Here is a 22,155-nt window from a genome sequence, read left to right as displayed (position 1 = left end):
CGAGCAATCCAGCGATCGAATGTAAATCCTGGGATTAAATGAACTTAGAGCCATCGGGGGCCGGGTGCTACGCTAATCAGCCGGGGCACCGGGTAATTGGCAGCGGTAATTAGTGTGCGGTAGGCTCGACTGCTCACTATGCTCAGCGCAGTATCGGCAACCGGCCCGACTCGACTTTGCCATTTGCAACCTGCCCATGTTAATATCAATTATTGACACTCTGCGGCCATTTTACCCGGCGCATTCGCGATCGGACCGGCTCGCGTATATCTCACTCACATGGTGGTGGTGAGTTTCATTGAGTGGTTTAATACGATTTGCAACCCCAACATTTCATATCACCGAAGCCTCGATCTTCATTTGACTTGCTTTCGATCGTAATCGGGTACCTCGCACAAATAATGAAGGCAAAAACCCCCGGACACCGGAACACCCGTTGGTTTCGAAGATCTCCCTTCTTTCAACGAATCTACGTGCGCACCTGCAAGCAGCAGCGCTAGCGGGAACGCGCCTGTTGGGAGCGATTTGTAGTGTGTGCATTGCGGAGCGCATTCGGTACGCTCGCAATTAAGGTGAACATAATTAATGAAAATTAAGCGGGGAAAAGAATGCAAATTACTCATTTTACAGTTCTCCCCCTACCGCCCTCCCGAGTCGAAAGGGGTTCGTCGCTTTTGGAAGGCAAAGAGTCGAAAGGGAGTGTAAGGGGTTTTATTTGTCGATGATGAAAGAAATTACATATTTTTTCCCGTTTACTAATTTTAACGACAACGAAATGCAAATACTCGAATCGGACGTATTCATTTGTTAGCATTGTTAGCAAACACTTTAACACCATTACGCGATGCCGCCGGGTGTAACAAAAAGAAAGGAAGAGAAGTAAAAAAACAAAAAACCACATTAAATTGCGAAAGATGCAGTGAAATCATTAGCAAAACAAATGCATCAGGCAGATGCTTGATTTGATTGTATCTACTGCACGCTGGTCTATGGCAAAGCAATTTTCCCAACTCCATCGGTGCTGCAGCTCCCGGTACTTTCCGTTTTTAAATTACTCCCAGCAACAATTGGCCAGGGGATGGCGGTGTACGATCGCGTTGGAAGTGCGTGAAAGCCGCAGTCAGCGCCAGCCACCCCTTGTTGACGAATGGTTAATAGAACACACACAATAGCTGTTTAGCGCTGATCTGTTCTGTTTCCCTGGTACGGCACCTGCCACACCACGCTGTGCCCGATGTGCGGTTAATTGAATAAAGATTATGGATGCAACAATCTCGTTCGACGCAACGTAACGACGCTGTCGGGCTAATTAGATGTGGCGTTATCGGTGTACAGTCGATCTTGATCGATTAAGCCGGGAGCTCGGTGGTGTATGTGCGTACCGATCGGACGCGTTTGATAATATGCAAAATACGGCTCTTTGCTGCGTATGCTTTAATGAGCGCTGGGTGTCGGCTTGGTGCGATATCGTGTGGGAGCGCGGCTTTACCTGCGAAGTGGAGTAGGTTATAGTTGCTCTTAATCTTGTCAACACTAGCAGCTCCAACCGTTATAAGAAAGGTTACAAAGTAACACAAACACGTTTCCAATTACCCAAACACCGTAGGCTGTGTGCATTTCCGCTCCATATTAGTGCCGGCAGCGTTTGCCCAAAGTTAAAGGTTCGTAAAATTACTTAATTACAACCTAGCCGTTATTGGATCACGTTACGCTTCATCGTTTCTTTTACGGGCAGAAGCGCTAACGAAAGCGAAATACTTCCCGAAATACTTGCGAGCAAAGCATGTGAACGGGGCAACCACATTCTTTGTTGTCGTGTTTGCAGAACAAAAGCGGAGACGAAATTGACCGGCTCGGATGCTGTCTGGGACGCGCAAAGGACGTTATATTAAATTATATTTTCATCCAATTGTGCCGCTCATTCCTTATGATCGCATTTTGCAGGAAGTTTTGCAACAGTTTGTGGAGTGCGTTTAATTAAATTAAATGATTCACCGATTGCGTACCGAGCGTCTCCCGGTTCGGTACTTTACCCCGCGCTGGAGCAAACCATAGGTTGGGAAGTCCTTTTCCGTTCTTTACCACTCATTAGGTTGCGCTGTCAGTTTGCTGAGGTACATTTTTCAGCCATTTGTTTTTGCTACCGTGCCCGGCTGGATGGTTTCTTGGTGCGTTTCGCGTTTTCCCGACACAACAGCGCTGGAAAAATGTCATCCCCTAATTTGGTACGAAGCGAATCGTTTCCATCCTGGAAAGGGAAGGGAGACGTGTGTGGCGCGGGATGGTCCAAGACCCGAGAGGTTCCCTATGTTCGAGCGCATATGGACTGCGTCGTGAAAAACTTGCCTCCGGTGCGGTTAAATCGAGCCATAATCAACACCCCGGGGGCACTCCGGTGGATGGACAAACACACACACACACATAGAGAGAGAGAACCTTCGCGCACCATGTAACCTGATAGCCGTCCATTCGCTGGCCGCACAAAATGCTGGCCGCAGCCGGCTTGGCAATTACCAAAAATGAAGCACACAAATGCGGCGACCACATTCCACGGTGGTGGTTTTCGCAATCAAACACGACGCTGACACTCGGGCACACGGGACCGATCACTCTTGTTTTTTCTGCTCTTCCTTTTTATTTGACGAGACGGTCGCGACCAGACGCATCGCAGCACCGGGGTTGATCGGTGGAAATGAAATAATCATACATTAAATTGCATTAAAATGTTATAATCGGAACTGCGCGCCTGTGTGGGTTTGTGTGCGCGCGCGCGTTGAAGTCTTTCCCGGGTGGCGGGCACAGTAGGAGATAGGGAAGACGCTGTGCGTCCGCGTACGGATTGCAACCCGTACCAGGCTACTTGGGACTGATAGAACGAACGGCCGAACGCTGTCAGTACCATTTGAGGCTGGCAAAGACGAGCCGGCGTGCAAGAAAGGCACGTTAAATGGAGAGTGGAGAGTGCAGCAGCAGAAAAGCAACAACAAAAACGTACGGAAAAATGTAACACGAACCAGCGTATAAGATAAGGCGGAAAAGGAAACCGAAACAAGAATGAAACTCGCAACGCGGATGAAAGAGGCATGCGAGGAAGGGTAGAGTGAAGCTGGGAGCTGAAGAAAGAAGCTCGGGATAGAACGAGAACGGCGAAATACTTATTTATCGATCGACAAATTTTTTTATCTCAATTAGTGATGGTATAAATTAATGGTACACACTTTGCCGTAATCGGAGACAGTGTCCGCTTTCAACTGCTTCCGTAAACAGGCTTCGGGCTGCTGCGGGCATTTTGGGACACAGCACGGGCGGGGAATGTACCGATCGGCCGTTTTTGGACGGTGCGCGCTAGGAAGGTAAGCGAAACTTTGTATGATCGCGATCGCGATCGCGTGATGGGGCCCGCCGACCGATCACCAGCCAGCAAATAGTTCGAGTTGTTTGGATTGATGAAGAAATTACAATTAAATTGGTTTTAATTTTCATTAAAACGAACCGAGTCTAACTAATTTAAGAATGGTCCAATTGCGATGGATTTTGAGCGATGCATGTTTGTGCACTCATTTGATAGTGCCGTCACGTACCGATCACCGTGGGATTCCACCGTGGGCACCTATAGAAGGGCACCTTTTACATCAATTATTGTCGCTGTCAATCGATGAGCAATAGTTGCAAACAGTTGCCGTTAAAGCCGAACCGATTTTGTCATTAATTTTCTTTGACAACTTGCCTGTTTCGTGCCGAGTCTCTGTCTGCTAGCGAGCGCTAGAGAGTGTCCGGCCGCGTTAGGTTATTGGGGAAAAAAATTGCAATTTTCATCACGTACCGGAGTGGCAATGTTTAAGCAAAACTGTTCTATTTACCATTTTCCATACGCAATGGAACCGCAATGCTTTGACCGACCGGTTACGCAATTCGGTTTTCCAAAGTGTGGGAAAGCGCTGCAAACTGGAACAGAGCTTTCCCAGTCGCGGGAAGAGCTCTTCTCATTAGACTGTGGCCGAGAAAGTAACATGTACTTGGAGCGCCTTTTCTTCTGTCGGTGTTTAAAGTCAACAATGTGAATTCGCCCACTTAAACCGACAGCAGTCCCATTTGCCTACTAAGAGAGGAATGCAGAAGGTAATGTAGGTTCTCTGGGAATGCCTTTTTCGACCGTGCGACGAAATACCTCATAGAACGGTCCCCAGATGCTCCGAAGGGAATGAATCGCGGCTGTGAAACAGCAAAACCGCCCGATAAAGCGGTCGCAGCAGAGCTGACAAATATGAGCAACACTTTAAACAGTGTACTACCATACGCGCTCAGGTCACTTGACAGCTGGTGGCCGTATGACTAGGGCTATAATTGAGCCCGATCAATTAGCTCATTATATAATTACACCAGCCCGCCATCAGCTGTACGGACGAAATTGAATAAATATTGACTAATACACGCGTACACAGAGAGCGTGTTTCATCTCCTTTCCACCCGATGGGGGTCACATTGATATGCTACGCGTCACGATATCTCCCCTACATCTCGTGGAATTCTGATGCGAGCTGGAATCTGTTAAAGCTCTTCAATACGGTGATACAATCTTTCAACGAATGCGCCGCGTTGATCGCTACCGGGCGATCCTCTCCAAACAAGATCAACAGCGTCTGTCCTGCAGTCAACCGCCGCACAGTTACGCGCTGCATTTTATTAATTATCATTTGAATTGGCTCATTTTAGCGACAAAATAATTATCGGCTTCGAGCTGTCAAGTGCTATGGTGCGAAAGCCACCTTTTACAAACCATTGCCGGAGGCATTTCATTGAAACAGGTCGCGGCTTCATCTGTTTTCTCGGAACACTGGTCGACGCGTGGTGGGAAGGTGGTGTTTTAGAGCAATCGTTTGCGATGGTGTGCGAGACAAGTTGTGCCCTTGTTCACATGATTAGATTTGTGCTTATGGAAATACCGGGAACTCCAACTCGCTGCAGGACCGTTGGTAGTAAGCGGGAATTTTTTACACTCGATCAGCAATAAATGTAGTTCGATACGAGTCGCGGCATGCAGGCAATTATTAACTTAAATAAAAATTATTTCATAACTTTTTGATTACTTTTATTAAGTATTATTCTACTCATAAACGAATAATTAAACAAAAACACAAAAAAAACTATTTAATTATAATTACTCGCCGTATCCCGATTACATCCTGTATGCAAGATTGAAAACAAGGGTTCGTCGCTTAAATAGAAGGCATAGAAGTCTTTCGTTTTGCGTGAGTGTTTTTTTTCCATTGCGCTGTAACGAACGGCGCTAGCGCGATGCGGGTGTTTTGTTTCGTGCTGGAACGCACCAAATGGGTATGCGTATCGTTATCATAGATGAATGGAACAACAAAAAAAACAACAACAACAACGAATAAAGTTTTTCCTCCATTCAGGGGCTTGGGGTGTCGCGCCGGGTAAGCGCACCGTTCCTGAAGGTGGGCAAATTAAACGCTCACTATAATTGCGCAAGTATTGTGTGCGTTGGGTGCGGGTAGGTCCCTCTCCACCTTCACCCCTCCCCGTCCGTGTGCGTGGTGGGTGCCCTTTCGCGCGGGCTAATTATTATTAGATTATTAAAATTGAATTAACGCAAGCCGTACACGGGGCGCCCAGGAAGAAGCAAATACTATCGTTATGGAATGTTACGGGAAACGCGATGCAACGCTGCGTTTGGCGTGCACGTGAAGGCAAAAGGGTGGCTTGTAATTAATTACCTCCCGACCCGATGTCAGCCCGGGTTCGCCTTTGTACCGTTTAGATACTGCGCATCTGAAAAGCGATCGCTTCTCCCCCCCAAAAGCGACATCAGCGACATCGTGTCGTGGTTTCGTTTTTGTTTTTTTCACGTACAGTAGATCGACCGTCTCTCAAATCGATTGTTTGTAAAACGCATTGAGCCTCCAGTGTGCATACGAACCGGTGTTTGTGTGTGTGTGTGTGTGTATGTGCATTGGGTACAGATAATTGAGGAAGAGGCGTCGTTTGCCAAGGGCACAGCAATTAGGGTCCGATTGTAACAATTTAACTACAATTTAGCACACTATTTGCTGGCGTCAGGGCCCAGGGCTGGGAATGTAGTTCTTTATGCTTTACAAACTTGTGTAATAATAAATGTATGTTTCCCCCCGTTCTACCTCCGCGAACCTTGTGCGAGCGTGGTGGCAAACGGGACGGGTGTCTAAGCGAAGAATAAGACCTGCGCTGCCACACCGGAAAAGTGAACCGCACACGAGAACGGTCGGTGGTGCAATTAATGCCACCAGGACCGAATGTGCAGGTACAAATAGTCATCGATCTGGTGCGCAAGCAACCGCCAACATTAGGGCAAACGGTAATGGACGTCATATGTGAAATGAAACGCAAGCACGCCGACGCGTTCCTGTTCCCGATCTATCGTGGCATAACATGCGCAATAAAGTTTAACACGGGCGGTAAAGCCAACTGCAGCTACACACCAACGGCAAAAAAAAACGAACGCAAGCGCTGTGTCTTTCTTGATATCAGTGTGATTAATTTGTTACTTCATTGACTTTGAGACGTATTGCCGTGGCAGAGATGCAGCAGATGCATACGTAACAGCACAAATGGAAGGAACTTATACGACAGCAGGAGAAAACGAGCGACAAATATGATTAACAAAATTACAGCGATTGAGTTTGACAAGGTACGCATCGAGGGGCGATCTTCGTCGATCCTCAGCATCCCGAATACCGCGTCCCACCGCCAGCGAGTGACATAAATGTGGCGATAATTTGACAAGGCGCCGAGTGCCTTCGGGCATCACCGGTGTATTTTATTCGCGCTCACAATTGTACATGGAAACGAAAACGCAATCGCTTTCTTCTGGCCCGGGATGGTAACGGTTGGCGATAAAAAAGTTTAATTAGTTTCACCGGGTCTGGATGGGTGAGTAACATGTAGATCATTAAGCGTGCGAGGAGGAAAAAAACTGTGCAGAGACTCGGGATTGCAAAAACCAATGCCCGGCGAAAGGTATCGATCACGATCGCGCGTAACGAATGCGTAAAAATAACGATCAAACTGATACGTGGAGTCGCGCGTACATCCACGGCCGGATATCTGCCCGGGCGATGATTAATCTTCCCGATCGAGTCAGTTATCGCGCGGTAGTTAATTTTTGCCGTTGTCGTACCCGGAGCACAGCGAAACATGATGATGATGATGATGTTGTTTATTGGTTTTATGTTTTGTATGCGTTCCAGCCGCCAGGTTCATTGAGTTTGATTCAATCGAACCGAGGACGGTTCACTGGATGGTATCGCAACATCAATAAAGTGACGCAAAGCCTGAAGGAAAAGTAGTTTTCGGGATCAGATTGGGACTGGAGTTTTTTTTTGTCATTTCTTGCCGCACATTGTACCGAGGCCCGAACCAAGCGTCAATCAATCGACCATGTTACGTATCCCGCAGGGTGGCATTAATGTATCGCCCACAAGCATCTAAATTGAGTGATTAAAAGTTGAACATTTTGTCCCGGCCACAAAAAAAAAGACAAAACAACAAGAACACCGTAACGGCGAGGGCTGTAAAACCGTGTCCCGTGGCCAAAGATGCTTTCGCCCTTTTCGCAAAGCCGTAAAACGGACAGCAAACAAACAAACAGTTAAAATCGAATCAGCAACCAAAATGGAACACATGTCTTTGTCCGGCGAGGGTTCATCTTCTCATCACTCGTTGATGTCGCTGATGGATTCATTCGGATGGTTGTACAGTTTTTTTTGTGGTCAATTTTTTCGGTTTTTCTTTGACGATGGTTTTTCTTTCTCGAAGGTGCAGATAAACCAGTCTGGCGTATGAAAACTCGAAATGCCCCTTGATGATGGGTGTATGTCAACCCGGCCGATCAGAACGATTGCGCTTCTCACGTCAGACGGTATGCCAACGTCTGGAAAATTTGAGCGACGATTAATTCATGAAAAATACCTACCAGAGCAGCAGCGTGGACCCCCGTTTCTAGCGGTCCTGACCGCTGTCTAACGCAAGAATTCGTGCAATTTGTTTGTAATTTAGCCCGGTTGTTTCAACCGAGAAGCATGGTGCATTGTTCGAATGGTTTTAGCTGAATTTTAATCACAATGGTCGAGATTGAGACATTAGTTTTGAGCGCGGAACAGGCTCATGCTGGGCATCGCAGATGCAAGGCCATGTACCGATGTGCAATGTTTCAGATGTTCTTATGGATGCAGTGCACGTGGAATAGGGTAGGAATGGAGTGATACTAGTAGGCATCGTTTAATTGGCATCAACATCAATCGAACCCCAACTATCGGCATCGCACAGTCTCGCCTCTCATTCGATCCATCGCCAGTGGCGCCGAATATTGGTGCGCAAGATGGAGGAAAAACATGAAGAAATAGCAGAAAAAAAAGCTTTCACCGCGATATAATCAACGGTTGTAAAAGTGGTTCGCCGGTATTCTTTTTTTGTGTGTGTGTTATTTGTTTGCGCTGTTGCGCCGGTTTTAATTACTAATTCAATGTGTTTATGCAAGAAAATTGCACACCGGCAGCGGATGGCGGGAGCATTGGGAAGACACTTTTACGCGCACCGCTCCCACAGATTAGACAGGGACTGGCCCTTTAGGCCCTCTGCCCGCAAGCCAGGTTGCACAGTTTCTGCTGTGTTTTATTACGCTGGTTAATGAGAATTTTTGCGCACACGGCGGCAAGTGTTGATTGAAAGTGAGATTGCCACCGGGCACACGAGTGGGTTGTAATGGGTCCTTCCTTGCCTACCTTGGCCCCGGGAAACCGGGATGGGCCCAGAAAATGCCCAGAGAGGCAGATCTCGCAAAGGGCTTAGGCTTAAAACGAAAAAAAAAAACACAAAAACAGGCAAGGACAAGCAAGGGAATGGGGCAGAATTACCGTGGTCTTGTAACCATGACCCGCATACGTAATTGTGTAAACGGTAATTTGCAATTTCCGTTTGATATTTTGCTCCGGTTCCCTTTTTTTCGTACTGTTGTTGTGTGGGTTGCATATGAAATGAAAAGAAATATTTAATGAAAGCTCTCATCTCACCGTGGGTGCGCACCAGCTCTTGTAAGTTGCAAGTGTCTAGGTAGTGTCAGTGGAATAGGTTGATGATAAAAACGAGTTGTTTTTACTACCAACTATGGTCGGCGTGGTAGTCCTTAATCATACGCAGCGGAAGCATTATTATGTATGCCCTATCCCTTGGCGATCAGAGGGAGATCAAGTGGGTCGGAGAAAGAGAGGAAATAAATGAACCACCCTTGCGTTTGTCTCATAAATCACTTGTCTAGTTAAACTGATCAGCGCAATGTTGAAACGGCATAAGCAAACGAAATACAAATATTTACCACAACTTCAATCACACGTACGCAAATAGCACAACCAGCGAACAAACAAACCAAATATGAATGCCAACGTAAAACCTTCCCCCAGTGTCCAGGTGGGATGGATCGTGCTGGGCGAAATTATGCAGCCCCAAAATGTGTGATCGTTACGGCGGTGGCGATCTTCACGGTGAATATTTACTGCCTTTCGCCACAGCTTACTGCACAGGCGGCGGCCAAGCAGGCGAGAAAAGTTTGTACGAAATGCTTCCCCATACCCACCCCGCGCACCGGTGTTGTTGTTTTGTGTGGATCGTCTGAAGCTCCCTGTTCGGGTTAAACGCATTTCGTTCTGTCATTAGCAGCGTGCGTTTAAATTAAACACTCACCCCATACTCGTGCGTTTGCAACTAAGTAGCACAATTTCGATGCATTCCATTGCGAATGGTACGAATGGTAGAGCTGTTTTTTTTTCATTTCGCGAGGAATGGTAGGGGTTGGGGTGGTGTACTAGGAAAAACGGTGCGCGCTGGGCCGGAGGCAGAGTTTGGAGTTGGCTCACGTCCACGCACATTTTGAAGCTGGTCTAATAAAGGTAATTATAACAGCAGCAGAGTTTATTGTGCAGAAGCGCATCCCGCGCTGATGGTATGATCATGTTCAAGGCACTGCACAGTGGACGAAATTCAAGCAAATGCTGGGATAAAACAAACAAACATTAGAAGAACAAAAAAACAAGCAAGGTTTGATTGAATAAAACAAATACCATTTTAGCTCTTAAGCTACAAGGAAAGGCGGAAGGAGCCATGCCCATCAATATTCAGAGATTTCTCTCACTCTACTTTGACACTCGATTTGTTGGAACTAATTTTGCGGTTTATCATTTCAAGATATTCAAGATATATTTTTTAATTCCCGATTGATTGGTTTATTGATGATGGAATCTGATTTTTATTTTGATTTCGTCCAGCAATTACGAGGTAATGTGAATTTGCTATTTCATCTATTTTTATTACTTAAAATATATCCAAAAACATTTTTTCCATGTCTTCGTCCACTGTGAACAATACGTTACAACACGGGACAGCCTAGCACAATAATGACTGTAGGTAGTGCACTGTTATCTTCAACCCAAAGGGCCTGGAATAGGGCATGGCGTTGGAAAGCAACGCGTCCGGTTAATGTATGTTTTGCATCGTTCCGTCCGATCGGTAGCGATAAAGAGCGAGTTGCCCTACGGTGAGATTTGATGATACGAATCCACCCAGATGTGGGTAATGCATTAAATAGGTGCAAAATATGCAAATTTATGAGCGAAGTACAATCATTCTAGACACCCAACTGTCTATTTGCAAGAGTGTGATTGTCATGAATCAATGACTAAGATGAGTATTGGTCTACTGTCCCGCATACTGGAGCAAAACGGAAACCGAAGCTTAGCATCGTACTTACCGGTACGGGAGAATGCAACAAAACAACTCCGCGTTGCGTGCCGATGCAACGTGTCCGTAACGAGGCAGGAATGAGAAGATTCACAAATTGACCGACAGCCCGCTGGACAGGTGAATATCCCAGGGCCGGCGAGAAATGGACGATACACATGCACGACGTGTACCTGAAATAAGGCACATCAGCCGAACGTAACAGAAGGTTGAAGATGCAATTGCACCACCAAACGACCGAAGGCGACCGAGTGTTTGGTGTTTGAAGGTTGAAGAAAAAATTCTACATAAAGATGATTGAGATGACCGGGAATGGTTTTTTCTTCCTTCGGCCCGTCCCGGGGAAGCCAACGGCAACTGAAAATCGCATGCCCAGTTAGGTGTAATTGAATGTGACAGCTATTCATTTTAATTTACGATCGCCTGTACGATCGCCAACTACAGTTGACCAGTTGGTTGCTTCGCCCCGGCAACATTGTGGCACTTTCTCTCGTGCGACTCGGCTCGGCTCGATGCATTACCCAGTGGATTATGGGTGCAGTTGGTGCAGTCGTCAAAATATTTACCAGCCCGCTTCGTGCGGGTATCCTTAGAGATCAATTACTGTTTCGTTATCAATTAGTGGCACGATTCGCTCGCTGTCAGTGCTGAAGCTTGGATCTGAGTACTTTCTATCGGCAGGGAGCGCGTTGCTTTTGTTTGTGCACCGCAAACAAACGGCTCCGGCGAACAGTTGGGCAGGATTTGCACGGGAGGTCACAGGAAACATTTCAATTGCTCTTGCCACATCCTTCGGAATGCATCGTTATCCTACGGGATGATGTGAGCGTGATGCACCGTGCACAACATCGGCCCAGCCAACATCGTACGGAGCTTAAGCCTGTAATCAGTGGTAATTAAGGTTTTGCCTTAGCCATGCCCTGTACGTGCTCGCTACAGTTGCAACAGGAAATGCAAACGGAATCGCATTGTAACACATCGATGATATTTGTTACAGCTTTTCCCCCACTCTTTTCTCTTCCATCGCGTTCCCCATCCCGGCGAATATTGAAAACTAATTAAATTAACATTCAACATTAACCGCACCGGTTGCCGTGAGGTTGGTGCACGTCCGTTGCATCTTTGGCCGCGCAACGCAACTGATCCATCAGGCGCAAAGTCGGCCCGAGAGCGAGAGAACCGTGCGTGCCACGAGGGGCTATGTCTGCCCCGGGGGAGTTGTTAGGTCGCGAAATCCACACCGAACGCTACCAGTGGAAACTCAGCCGACTTATTATCGGTTTTTGTTCGTTGTCGGGAGCGGCCCAAAGGGAAACGCATAAGAACGGATCAGAAGCAGAAAGGGAAGAGTGCGATAATAATGCGCCACCAACAGTGGACGTGAGGAGGAAAAGGAGGAGGAGGAGAAGAAGAACTGCAAAGCGGGTTGGGTTTTGGTCGAACATTGTGTTTGCTGTCATGTTGCACCGGATATCATATCCATCTTTCGCGAGCAGCTTTCTTATCGCCTCTATATGCATTGTTGCGCTCTGTTCTGGCAGCGATACTGGCCAACGGAATCTATCGGAATGACGAATCTACCACGCATGCACACGTGAGGCACTTGCATCGGAGTACCACTTGTCAAACAAAATGCAATAAAAGGGAAGGTTTTTGCGTGTATTGAAGTTTAGACCACCCGATACAGATACGCATCAGTGTTGCAAATTTGTTTTTGATCATATTCGGGTTGAAATTACCTTCACAAAACACACACTATTTGTAGCTGTACGTACAACAGCACATTCGTCTCACGTCCTTTCGGCTTCGGAGAAAGTCATTACGCACGCAGGGAGTTCGTCCCCGAGGGGAGTGTGCTTTTTTTTGTTTTTTTGCGTTACTGATGTTTACCGAACTCCATGGATATGAACTACTGAACTCCATGACAACCTCATTGCGGTTGTGCGATGACTTAAACGCTATAATTAGGAATCGTAAAAAATGGTAAACTATTCGCCGTGTTTTATTCCGCTGCAACTGTACGTGGTAGGACTTCGTAACTAATGTTGCAACTGCTAGTGGATCTTTACTTTACAGCTGAGTTGTACTGTAATTCCCTTATGTGGAATGTGCTCTTCGCGGTTAATAGTTACTTCGAGTGCGATCGGAAGCAATGGTAAAGAGTAAAATTACACAAAATTAGCACCTAAAGAATATGGTGCGTACGTGTTTGTATTAAACAACAAAAAAAAAACATACCATTCGTGAAGGTTATGCGGATGTGTATAATATTTTAATCATGATCATCCTGCGTTACAAAATCAACGGCCGTTGGCCACACTTTTGCACCACGTGTACTGCTTAACGAGCCCGATAACGCTGGAATCGTTCCGATCGGGTCTAATTAAAAACACTACGATCCACTAAATTAACCTAACGGCTTATTTATGCCGATCAGTCCCCATCCATTCCGTGACTTCAAATCCATCAATCTAGCGTTCGACTCTCCCACGCCCAGCGTCGCTGAATTATGGTTTCGACCGGTGGGGACAAATTCAATTTTCATCAGCATAAATCAAGCCAATTTACGAGCTCTGCTCCACTGGACGCTGGGGCTGGTTGCGAGAACTCGCCAAGTATCTCGATCGATCCCGCAAGGTGACGGACATTCCATCGACGTGATGTCTCCTATCGCACCCACTCGGCTCTCGCACTGCATACGCTTTCATCCGGACGCCAATCAAGAACTTCCATTATCATCCACCGGACTCTTGTAGCCCGGACACCACCCGGGCACAACAGGCTCTGATAACTCTGATGACTCGTCGCTAAACAAACACATAAAAAGCGGCTCACAACAATTTCTTGATTAGCAATCATAAATTTTCCATCAAGATTAGCTGCGTGATTACTAATAGCGTTCCACGCGCGTTATTCGGTTTCGCTTCCAAGCCATCGGTTCGGTTGACATCGTTCACGACTTCACGCGGTCGTTCGTTCGATGCAAATCGAATGATTTACGACGCAGCGCGATCAATTGGCTGAAAATTGAATTATTCAGCCCACCTTCACCGAGCGACGAAGGTGAGCGCACGATCTTGAGCCCGTTGTGCGAGCGGATACAATGTTTGCCGTGCTAATTACCCGTACGGAGGCCCTGCCCGGAAGGTCAGTACCGAGCGGGTCTCTCACGCCGGTCCAGCGCCGCACTAATCTAATCGGGGTCCTTTTCCCGTGCGATGCGAACCTCACTGCTCGCGATTAAGCTGCCAGCGGCATGATCGGAAAACAGGAACACACATATTTCGTGTATGCTATGATTAAATTAATTAATTTGTGCCCCGGCACCATGATCGCGCGGATGGAGCGATCAATCTGTGCTGCATCTTTTTCCGTCTCGGACGGCACCGGATCGGAAATCGGTGAACCAGTGGACGATGCGATACAATGATGATGATGATGATGCTGCGTTGGTCGATCGTTCTTGCCGTTTTTGGTGTGTTTGGCGTGTGTCTAGGGTGCGCACGGCCAGGAATGGAAAATTCAATCAACTTTTACAGCCTGTGACCATCATTAGCGTGTGGTTTTTAATCATCGAACGTCGTATACGTCGCGTACCGATCGGTGCGCGATGACTTGTCGCATTACTGTGCGTCGCACGGTGGTTTTTTGTTTCGTCTCCTGGTGCACTTGGACCAGTAAAGTCATATGTTGTGGCAGTTCGTAGACGTAAATGTGGTCTAGTGTTCTGACAGATGGCAACACAAGGACTGAGTCAGTGTGTTGCAACGGGATGGGATTGCAATAATGTCATTTGCGATGAAGTGTTTCTTCCGCCTGCGAGCAGCAAAGACAAGATGCGTGTAAATGGTGTGTGCTAGTGACAGTTTGACAGGCTAAACTACAGCGCAGAATGTCACACCGTGTCTCACTACTGGCTGCTAACAATTACTTTCAATCAAACAGCTAGATTCTGCCGAGTGCCGGAGAAGTACTCTGAGAAGAGAAGACAAAGTCTTGCTCCATACAACCAAGCGAGTGTAAGACATTTAATTGCTTTACTCATCTTCCCGTCGGCGGAGATAATTTAAAAATCGTAGGATTTCAACTTTGTGTTGGATAGCAACCCTTTCTTCTTAGATTGATATGTATTTCGAGCGGATTACTATAGAAGATGCAGTGAAGTGTCATTCGTGAAATCGAATCATACATCTGTATTGTCCGGGTTAATGTAATCAAGCCACGATGCATCCGAACGCTCCCATGCAACAATTGTGCGATCGCGGCAACATTACCCGTTCGACGTACGGTGGAATTCCAATTTCACGTTATGAGCGGAATTTATGACATTCGTCGGCCCCGAACCGGTCGAGGGAGCACACTTAACAGGTACATTTTTCCCGTGTCTGTGTCTCCGCACCGGATGACGATTGCATTGTGCTGCATTGCAATTGCAATTGGTGCCGCTTGTTCCGCTCGTCATCGCAACTCGATTAATCCCACCGTGCAGGGGGACGGTGGTGATGATTCACCCTTGCCGAGGTTGATCAACAATCGGCGAGGAGAAAAATTAAATCACAATTAATTAAATTACATGACACAAGGCTTTTTTGTTGCGCTTTAGCTCACACTCTCTCACACGCCAGCACACATACACCGCCACGACCACGCCTGTCCGGGGGGGACAATAAATCTGCGGAGTGGTGCAGGCTAATGGGATGTGCGGATTTGCTGTTTGAGAATCTCACTTATGGCTGCAAAAGCGCAACTCATTGCACGGTTTGTTGCACCTGCAATGGGTTGCTGCTGCAGCAGGGCTGCCGAGCAGCAAATAATTGTTAATTTGAATTTAGATTTATTAAGATGGAAATTTCTTGCGCGTGAATAGAACGTGTGGTCGCAAGTGTTTGATCCGCGACACGATCGCCGCACAGCATCGGTAGCCTTAGCCGGCGTTCGTGGAAAAATGAGCATCCTGGTCAGTAGCCGACAGAATGATTGGCAATCGGGCAGTGCCTTACAGATCGCAATATAACCTCGCATTTTGCACACGAAAAAAAACGGAAGGCGATAATGAATGGCTGCTGGCGTTGCATGGCGAGAGCGTGACTGGTCGATTGAACTGGGTCACAATGGGAAGTGCATTGTCACCGGTGCCCAGACCTCATTTGCAGCGGTGTCATGAATGCGTTCATTCACATTTCGACAAGCGTAGTATGCGATGGGTGCAGGTTAGTTCGCCGGAAGCCGATTACCTGATTTAACACGGCACGAAATGAAACGTTCTGCGGTGCAAAAAGTGTCAGCAAAATAAAATGGTCAACCCTTGGGGATGAAGTTGTACGAGCTAGAATGGTTTGCCCGTACATCATCACCATGAGGAGTTTTTTGTTTGTTGCAGAAACTATGCAACCTTGGATGATTCAAGCATGTGTAAATAAACACGTTTACTAGTGTGCTTTATACTTTACCAAACAACGGTAGCGATTGACAATCCTCGAGAGATTCAGCCAGTCCGGTTGCAATCGCTGGAGCGATCGTACGGATTTGGGGTGCAACTATTTCGCAAACTGACAAGATTGGCCCCACGGGACTGCTGGCCAAATGGAGCAGTCCAGCTCGAGCTCCGCGCTGTACGCATCGGAATCCTGCTCCTCGGTGTAGCAAATCGCATCGTCAGCCCCACGGACAGTATCATTGCCAACGGGGCAAAGGATGCCCCGGTTGATTCGCGTGCTGATGACTTTCGCGATTGTAACGATAGTGGACTTGAAAATGCGCATACCGTGTGCAACCAACACACGCGCAAAAGAAGCCACGGATCCTGCAGCAAAAAAAGGGTTCCACGTGCATTGGGACACATCGGTAACAATCGATGGGCTCGCAAATAGCAGTTGGATTCGGTTGCATGATGGAGTTCGGTGAGTCGTTCACATTCCACATGTCGCGTACCGCACGTTGGGCAGATTTAGTCGAGAAAAATAATGCACTGTGGAACTGTTGGCGAGCAATGAAATAAATAGCACTACATGTGACAGCACATACCACCACTGGGCTGTTTTACTTGACTTAGGCATTGGGACGTTCAGTTATGCTAGCAATGAAATAATGATACCGAGCGATCGATATGGGCCATGTTTTTTTCTTCTTTCCATTATCAGCGTTCAATGCATTGGCGTACCGTCGGAGCAGGAATCTGTTACCGAAGGTTCCTTGCAGAAATAAACACAAAAAAGTCGCCTTTCAACGTTATTACTTTTAGTTGAGTAATTTAAAATTATTGAGATGAATGTAAGGAAAATCGAAAGGTTCGTCGCTTGCTGTCTAATTGAGCTCTCCTGTTTAAAGTTGTTTCTCGTCAGCATGTCAGGCACACGGAAAGCATTTTCCTTCGTCTTTTTGTCTCTTTTAACTAATTTTAGTTCTCTCTTTACTGTCGTTTGTTCACACTCATCTTGGCATGGTTTAACCGCTTACGCGCACGCTATAAGCAGTCTGGAAAATAACCAAGCTGACAACAACCGGTAGTGGTGTACTTAGTGAATGAATAAAATGATCAACTTCATTTCTTGAGCGTCGCAAGTACACAAGCACCGTGTGTGTGTGTAGGTTGTTGTGGTAATTGACGGGCGGTACTTGAACCGATTTGTGGGTTTGAAGGGCTTATTTTCTTGCAACCATCTTTATCGTACCATACGGATCTTAACAAGAAAATCGAAGAAAAGTGAGTAAAATAATTACATTAGCGTTATTTCATTTGCTCGTTGAAGAAGTTGAGAATGAGTTATTCTACGCTCGTTTTCAGGGTAAAGAATTCTCCTTTGTCTGATAAATGAATAATCTGACAACGGTCCTACAAAATGGCATGCATCGAATTGGACCCGTACTGGTGAGATTATCAGCAAGTAATATGAAATGTCCGGTATTACTAATTTCATTACCTCCTACCGTGTGTGCAACGCTGGTTAAGGTAGCTGCCCGTACGAAGAAAGCCAGATACGGCCAGTAAACGAAGGAGTTGCTACCGATGAGGCAAGAATTCGACCACTGTTGGGGTATTCGCTTACCTCTTGTAAACGGATAACTTATCGCATTGAATCAGACATAACAATCCTTCGGAAAGCCTTCCGTTTTTTCCACTTCGTCCTGGGCGATGCGTGGTGCAGAAGTGCGCACACCAATATTGATACTTCAATTTTTAATTATCGATAACAGCGAAACGGTTCTGCCGGGAACAACAGCAACTAGCAAAAGCAAGAAAACATCTTCAGCACAAAAAAAGGGGAGATCCACGAGAAGGAGTCATTTCGCGTTGAAAATCTGCGCCGTGTCTTGTCCGCTCGGTTTGGTTCCCATTCGGGTTCGAAATGCGGGCAGAAGCCGATCTTATCGGTTCTAGTTAAATGTTATTAAACTTTTTCCACACCCCTTTAAATTTCCTTTTTTTTGTGGTTCGCCGTACCTACGTTGGGCACTGTACAGGTCGCAGATTCTCCGGTGGACCGCGGCATTCCGATTGCGTACGCAGATCCTGTGAAAATGAATGAAAAACGATCGATCGATCGGTAAAAAAAAATGGATCCGTAGTCCGTGTAAGGGCATCGCCGGGACCGACCGATCGCGCCAGCAGGCTCGCAACGGTGCGGGACCAACGGTGATCTTGTTAATTTATTTTAATTAAAAATTCATAAACAAGATGTAGTTCCGCGCCGGTCCTTGTTCGTGCCGGCCCGTTTCCTGCGCGCGTTTCGTGCCGGAAGGTTTCGGGACGGGCGATCGCACGCGCTCACATCTTTGCCGACGCAGAACCGGCCGGGGCGAAAAGAGTCATCCTTGTTTCTTTTTTTGTTGTGCCGTGCGATGGGAATGAGGTGCAACTGATGCACTGATCGATTTCTTCGATAACTTAACTTTAATTTCGCATTTACAAAAAAGTAAAAACCACTGCCGTTTTTCACCCGCAGGTATCGTGAAGTGCTTGTTAAACAGGCATTGTGATGTTAATGGAAAAGGTGCGTCTGCCAAAATTATCACTCCCCGTACCGGGGTTGAGTGTTTTGCTGTCAGTGTGATGCTATTTTACTTACCCTAAATCGCAGCTGTTAGTAATGGAAGCATGAGACTATTTTCCTGTGTGTTATTTCTATTTAAAAAATCACTTTCACCGTTTCAGTCGATTCCGTTACGATACTAGGGTCACTTTGATGACCTTTCGCTGACCGAACATGGTACCGTTGGGCATGGTTTTATCTTATCCAATCGATTTGCATGGTTCAAAAAGCCCTATAACCGGAATCGGGACCTAGCTCTGGAGGCACTACAAGACGAATCACTTGGAAATCTCGCCAGCGTATGTTCCAAAGCCGTAGATCGATAAAACAATCTGGTCAAGGTTGTCGATGAAGCTGTAAGATGGATTTGCACGCTCTGATTTTATGTACAGCTAATGAACGCAACACTTGATCGGGCCGACATAGGACTTGCACTTGGAAGTCCCAATGGTACCAGTTGAAGTCTGTTGTCCAGAGGCATGATTTAATTAAGAAATAAAACTGAACGACGGCATTGCTCGTGCTGGACATTGTTGTCCGACCCGAGTGACCGTTTTATCGAATAATTCTTCAAACAGTTGTGACTTGTAGCAGTTTCCTTACAACTATTCTCAACATCTGAAGTTTCATTCAAAGTACACACAAATATAATTTAATTTACGCATCAACAGAGCGAACAATTTGCTTCGAGGCATAAGATAAAAGCGAACCTGCAATGCCCCAACCGCGAAAGCGATTTCCCAAAGGGGGTTTTCGGGATGGCTGGTACGAAAATTCAATATCCATTTTAATGACGTTCGTTACAGAAAATTACAATTATTAGTATTTAATTTTCATTATTAAATAAAATCGATTCAAAAGCGGCTTCCTGCCGCTGGTGGTTGAAAAAAAGGGCCATGGATTGTGTGCATGTTTTCCCGACGCTTTCCATTTAGACGACGCCCCAACCCTATCTTGTTCATCTTGCACGATGAGGGCTCTGATAAGATTTCGTACCCGATGAACGAAAGAAGCAAAAATAATCACAATATTAATAAATGTAATCATTATTATCAACGCAATTATGATAATCATTTGGTTTCACACTTATGCGCATGCAGCGTTAGCAGCGCGCGGTAGTTTGGCGTAGTGAGAAGATGTAGAAACCCCGACATGAATTTTGGCGCTTGAACTGTTTCACTCTTTATTGCGACGTGTTGGATGTGTGCTGTTGAGCTTAAGGGGCAAACTTTGTACGTAAGTGAAATGAAAGCGTCCTTAGTGCGAGGTGTGCTGTGACCTTCGCGAGGCGTTGGTCCTTCCCGGATTGCTGATGCAGCAATTAATGTGGCTCTTTTTTCCATGCGCTTGGTCCTCTTGCAAGAATTGATAGGTTTTGTAGCCATATATAGGAACTTCCATTCGCTACAATTCTAGCAAAGCATCGGCAAGGCCCCTTGGGGGAAAAAGCCGTAAGCGCAAAGAACATCGGTTCTGTACCGGCGCAGAGTGGAGTGGAGTAGCCCATACAAAAACCAAACGCCAAACAGTAGCGCAAGATGAAAAACTAGCCCTGCTACACTTGGTAGCATCAATTACTGCTACACTCCATAAATAATTAAGTCTGTAAATGAACTCAAACGGAGCTCGCAGATTCGTTCTTGCGGCAGAGGAACGATCTTCACGGTAATTTCAATCGTATCGCATCCTTTCTCGTACTACTGCTGACAAGTTCAGGGCGCTTCTAGGGGCCTAACTATATACTCGCCACCCTTAGCCACCTCCCGCCCACGGGCCGTTGTGCGAAGTGCAGTGTTTTTGTTTGCCAGTGGCAGGTTGGTTTTTTCTGCCGTGTTGCGCTTCTTCATCTCGCGATCGCCGTTTTTCTCATTTAACACAACCGCGATCATCGCGCACGGCAGCATGTTTTGCTTCGATTCGTTCTCCTTAACGACACACACACACACAAGCCCATCTTCTTTCTGTACGGGGAATTGTGTGTGTTTTTCGCTCTGCTATTTCGCGCATCGATCGATCAGCGTTCGATTGTGACTATCCAATAAAGGATGATTGGTAAATAGAGTTGTAACCGGAGCAAAAAAAAAGCACACGCTCCATACTGTTCGACGGCTATCGTTAACTGAGACGGTTTTTTAGTCTCGTTTCTGCTACCCTTCGCTTGCGGGTTTCCGTCCTCCGCTTGCGTTGCAGTCTCTTTGGTGCGTTAGAAGATGTACAGCGCACTCATGTGCTCTCCCCGTGCACACCTCCATAAAAAGTTTAGCGGGATGCGACCGTGTGCCTGACTGTTTAAAGATTCATCTCGTGTTGCATGCCAATTGTAATGCGCTCGCGGAATTCCTTTCGTCTCCTTCTCCTGCTACCATCCATCCATCTCACGGACGTCCTTTACGCGACGGGGCTTTGGGTGCATGGTTGAATGATGGAATGTCTCGAAAGGGTGGCAACTCGCGTAACAAAACCGCATCGGAGTAAGTGCTCACCGCAATGAGCAAACAGCTTATGGTCATGAGAGGAAATTAACTTGTTCAGCTTGCCCGTTCCACCCTGTACCGTATTGTGCTTGAGTGTACGCCGTCTTTGTGGGGCGTATATTTGGTACGTTGACATGTAGTCTCGCGTCCAGTGTTACATTATCTAAAATTATCTCTGATAATGGGAAAATTTGTACCGTATCGATAATTCTCAGCCAAAGTTCCAATTATTGTCGGTGGAATGGAATGAATGTATCGAAAAATTAATATTCTTCAACCATTCAATTACTTCCACTGTTTTGTTGGTTGCCAAGGTGTGATAAATGATCCTGCTTCCGATGAAGGCAAAGCAGTAAAGAAAACACACGGTACGGAAAGATTCCAGGTAGCTTTTAAAGCCATATCAGCACGAAACTACTTCAATCAGCGGGATGACCCGTTTCCGGGTACAAGCCAGCAATTTTATCCATTTATTACGCATAAGAGCACGGACAAGTAATGACCCCCGGCGAGTGTTATCTTTTAAGCGTACCGATGCGTTGTGGTGGTAACGCAACGCGAAAAAAAAATATCGTTTATCTTGTAAATGAAGTTTTCGATCATTTGATTAAATTTAGTAAAATTAATGCTCATTATCCTTAGCTTCCTCGTTTCCCTTGTGCGAATGTGTGATGGGTTCTTACGTGTGTTTTGTTGGTCTTTTCCATTTTTCTCCCCACAGGTTCCTGATCACGGTCCATCCTTTCGAGGAGTTGTGGCAGTGAGTAGAACCGCTCGGGACGTTTTTAGACAAGGTAAACGGGAGCGCCCACAGACGCCCCTGTTCGCGACACCAAGGAGCGACGCTCGCGCACTAGTGCGAGCGC

The 22,155-nt window shown here is 46.5% G+C and overlaps 1 protein-coding gene across 1 annotated transcript in view; it reads left to right on the top strand.

Annotated features, from left to right (window-relative positions):
• LOC128306019 (uncharacterized) overlaps positions 1-22,120 on the top strand; it is a 46,419-nt gene extending 24,299 nt beyond the window's left edge. The window contains exon 3 of the mRNA XM_053043695.1: positions 22,011-22,120. Within this exon, the coding sequence (XP_052899655.1) occupies positions 22,011-22,053 (43 nt within the window). The 3' untranslated portion in view covers positions 22,054-22,120. The remainder of the gene's footprint in view (positions 1-22,010) is intronic.
• Positions 22,121-22,155: the final 35 nt, after the last annotated feature.

Source organism: Anopheles moucheti, chromosome 3 (genome assembly GCF_943734755.1).
Source record: "Anopheles moucheti chromosome 3, idAnoMoucSN_F20_07, whole genome shotgun sequence".
Taxonomy (NCBI): Eukaryota; Metazoa; Arthropoda; class Insecta; order Diptera; family Culicidae; genus Anopheles; species Anopheles moucheti.
The sequence above is the reverse complement of the archived record's forward strand: the minus strand, read 5'-3'. Positions and strand labels throughout refer to the sequence as shown.